Source organism: Heterodontus francisci, chromosome 3 (assembly GCF_036365525.1).
Source record: "Heterodontus francisci isolate sHetFra1 chromosome 3, sHetFra1.hap1, whole genome shotgun sequence".
Classification (NCBI taxonomy): Eukaryota; Metazoa; Chordata; class Chondrichthyes; order Heterodontiformes; family Heterodontidae; genus Heterodontus; species Heterodontus francisci.
In genome coordinates, this window is record NC_090373.1 from 98,403,376 (window position 1) to 98,406,830 (window position 3,455).

The window sequence follows — 3,455 nt, forward strand, 5'->3', positions numbered from 1 at the left end:
TCTGTGTGTGGGGAATGTTTGCACGTTGAAATGCAAACATATCTTGCCTGGTTAACTTTAGCAACCAGTGCTCCTGAGCATTGTTGAAAGCTCGCGTCACTCCAGTTTCCGAAGCGTTTGCACAGCCTCTTATTTTGAAATGTGCCTGTTTGCTGGGGTGGAGGTATGCGCTGTGTCAAGAGGTCACATCCAATCCGGTGTGAGGCAGGAACTGGCCGGCTGCCCAGGAATGCTGCTGTTGATCCAGAGGCGAGGCTCTTGGCCGGTTGTATGCGTCAGCCGGTCTGGGAGAGGATAAAAAGCCCACACTTCAAACCACTCAACACACACTAACTATTCGAGAGATACTCAACACAGCGACTCGGTCATACAACTGGCAAGCGGGAAAAAAAACACTTGAGAAAGTCCGAACTGAAAAGTTGTGAAAATGTTTGCCGGACTGAAGTGCGTGAAGTTTGCTCTATTGCTATTGCAGGGATTGGCTTGTTTGGTGAGTTACCTACCGACTGCATTTTGTTATGACAGGATTTGAAGAGTTGATGTGAACTTGCTTTAAATTGTGTGCAATCCTTAAATGTTATGTAGCAATTCCAGTTCATGCTGCTGAGGAGTTTCAGATTTTGTTTAAAATGCAGTGACTCGTGTTTCATTTATTTTGGTCCCTAGCTGTCCAGTATGTGCGGTGCTATCCTCTGGAGATTGGGGCTCTTTGTAAATGTTGTGCTGTGTTTTCCAGGTGGCTGCTGCTGATGAGTGCCGAACTCCCTGTCACTGCCCTGAGCGGCCGCCACTCTGCCCTCCCGGAGTCTCTCTGCTCACTGATGGCTGCGGCTGCTGCAGCGTCTGCGCCAAGCAAGCGGGCGAGGTGTGCACTCGGCGCCAGCCCTGCGACCCCCACAAGGACCTATTCTGCGACTTCGGATCCGCCACGTACAATACAGTCGGAGTCTGTGCAGGTGAGAACTGTCAGCTCTTTTTAAATATACATATAAGGCTGCAGCCCACCACATACTGCCAAGTGTGGAGATTTAAACAAAAGCAAAACTGCAGATGCTGGATATCTGAAATTAAAAATGGAAAATGCTGGGAACATTCAGCAGGTCAGGCAACCTGCTGCATCCTTTATTTGGTTTTTATAGAGCATTTTCTGTTTTTTTTTATTATGGAGATTTAAAATGCCATCAAGCTGGATTGGATGGAAGCTTTGCTGTGCAAGTGTGTACACAATCCGGTTTGATGGCTGTAAGAATGAAATTTCTCTCATATTTTTAGTATGGAGGTACAATTAGCGAATTTACCGATGTATTGCCTCCTGAATTGGTGAATAATTTAATTTCCTGTTGAACCTGCTTAAAATGCTTGTCGTGAAATTGCAGTAGTTATTGGTGTTTACTGAAACTGTCAGTTGAACTAAATTGCTTACCGGGATATGTTTATATGGTCTCTTGCAGCTAAGGAAGGGGCTCCTTGTTTGTTTGATGGTGTTGTGTACAGGAATGGCGAGACCTTTCAGAGTGGATGCAAGTATAAGTGCACCTGTCTGGATGGCTCCATCGGCTGTGTTCCTGTCTGCAGTGTGGAGATCCGCTTACCTAGCCCAGACTGTCCCATGCCCAAAAAGGTCAAAGTGCCTGGCAAGTGCTGCGAGGAATGGGTTTGTGAGCAACCCAGACACCAGACCATGGTTGGACCTGCACTGGCAGGTAAGGTGCTTACCAGTTATCAAAACATTCAACTCAAAAGAAACACCTGTTTTTAGGCAAACAACATTAGCAGGCACTAGGGCTGTGTACTTTGCAACTACAAGATCAAATTTTTAAAATGCATTGAAATTGATCAATAGAATTGATTCAGTGTTTTCTGACTTGGCGATCTAGTCATCAGCAAAATAAACTCAGTAAAATATATAATGTAACAATCTTTAAAACCTACTAACTTTTAATTGACCTAGTAGCATTACACAGTTTGAGGGCAACAGAAATAAACAATTCTTACTGCTTATCCTGTAGCTAATGGAACCCTGGTTCCTGCCTGTCATATTACCTAAAAAGTTGATTTTATATTTTTTTTCTTCACTACAGCTTATAGAGAAGAAGCCACTTATGGCCCTGATCCCTCCATGTTCCGTGCAAACTGTCTTGTACAGACCACTGAATGGAGTGCCTGCTCTAAGACCTGTGGAATGGGCATCTCCAGCCGGGTAACTAATGACAACAGAGAGTGTAGACTGGAGAAACAGACCAGACTTTGTATGGTCAGGCCTTGTGAAATGGATATGAAAAATACCATTAAGGTAAAAAAAAAAAAGCCTTTCCCAGATCAATTGATTTAAAATAACATCAAGATTTATTTTGCAATATCCTTGCATTGAATATTTTCTTTAATTAAATTTTGTCTTCTGTCATTCACCCTATAGAAAGGCAAAAGATGTATCCGCACTCCAAAGGTTTACAGACCTACCAAGTTTGAATTCTCTGGCTGTACCAGTCTAAAGTCTTACAGAGCCAAATTCTGTGGTGTTTGCACCGATGGCAGATGCTGTACCCCTCACAGAACCACTACTCTCTCCGTCGAGTTCAAATGTCCTGATGGCCAACTCATGAAGAAGAAGATGATGTTCATCAAAACCTGCGCCTGTCACTATAACTGCCCCATGGACAATGATGTCTTTCAGTCCTTGTATTACAGGAAAATGATGGGTGACATGGCATAAACTATGTAATCAATCTAAAACGTCTTAACTGGAAAGATTTTCTAGACAAAGGTCACTGCATAACGTGAAGAAAAATATTGACATGTTAAGACATTATCAGTTATCAAACAAGAACATGGAAACATGTCATAGCACTTGGCCTAGATTTTGAAACGACATTGCTTGTACACTGTTAGCTGCAATATCATTGTAAATAATGTACATATGTGTACAGTGTCTAAGTTAATTTAAATGTCTGTGCCTTATGTTTATTGCTTGAGTACTGTAGTTATAGACTTGACAAAATGACTGTTCTTTATTTTTGAACAGTTGTTGTAACATTTGAGAAGTGTGACCAAAAGTTAAATGTTTGCACTTTTCTACTTCAAAATAAAATATATTTTTGATACAAAATAATGTTTTCTTAATTAATCTATGCAAATGCAACAATCTTCTGTCAAATAATGACAGCAAGATATTATGATTTAGAAGAACATACAAAAATATTATTTTAAATCTGAATCTGTTTCATCAATATTGTTTTATGTATATTTCATGAATGCATTATCCATCAATTTTAATATATAAAAAATGGTAGACAAAGCATTCCTTCTCGGTTTAACAATCCATATGCCATGAAATTTAGTGATTATACATGTTTTATAGCCGCTTTAATTCTCCATCCACTGAAAACTCTATATAACAAAAAAATTCAGTATAATTTGGAGCCAGACATGCCAATAGGCATAATTGGGTATGGGGA

General features: G+C 40.6%; 1 protein-coding gene across 1 annotated transcript; it reads left to right on the forward strand.

Moving 5' to 3' along the window:
- The first annotated feature begins 288 nt into the window (after positions 1-288).
- LOC137358733 (CCN family member 2-like) lies at positions 289-3,078 on the forward strand. Its single transcript, XM_068025010.1, has 5 exons — positions 289-490; positions 737-956; positions 1,452-1,703; positions 2,082-2,293; positions 2,417-3,078. The coding sequence occupies exons 1-5, from the start codon at positions 428-430 to the stop codon at positions 2,711-2,713; spliced, it is 1,044 nt and encodes a 347-aa protein (XP_067881111.1). The 5' UTR covers positions 289-427; the 3' UTR covers positions 2,714-3,078.
- Positions 3,079-3,455: the final 377 nt, after the last annotated feature.

Bases quoted from the DNA above. Each gene is read 5' to 3' on its own strand.
- LOC137358733 (XM_068025010.1), top strand. From the start codon at position 428: ATGTTTGCCGGACTGAAGTGCGTGAAGTTTGCTCTATTGCTATTGCAG. The intron at 957-1,451 runs GTGAGAACTGTC...GGTCTCTTGCAG, and splicing joins TACAGTCGGAGTCTGTGCAG to CTAAGGAAGGGGCTCCTTGT. The intron at 2,294-2,416 runs GTAAAAAAAAAA...TTCACCCTATAG, and splicing joins ATATGAAAAATACCATTAAG to AAAGGCAAAAGATGTATCCG.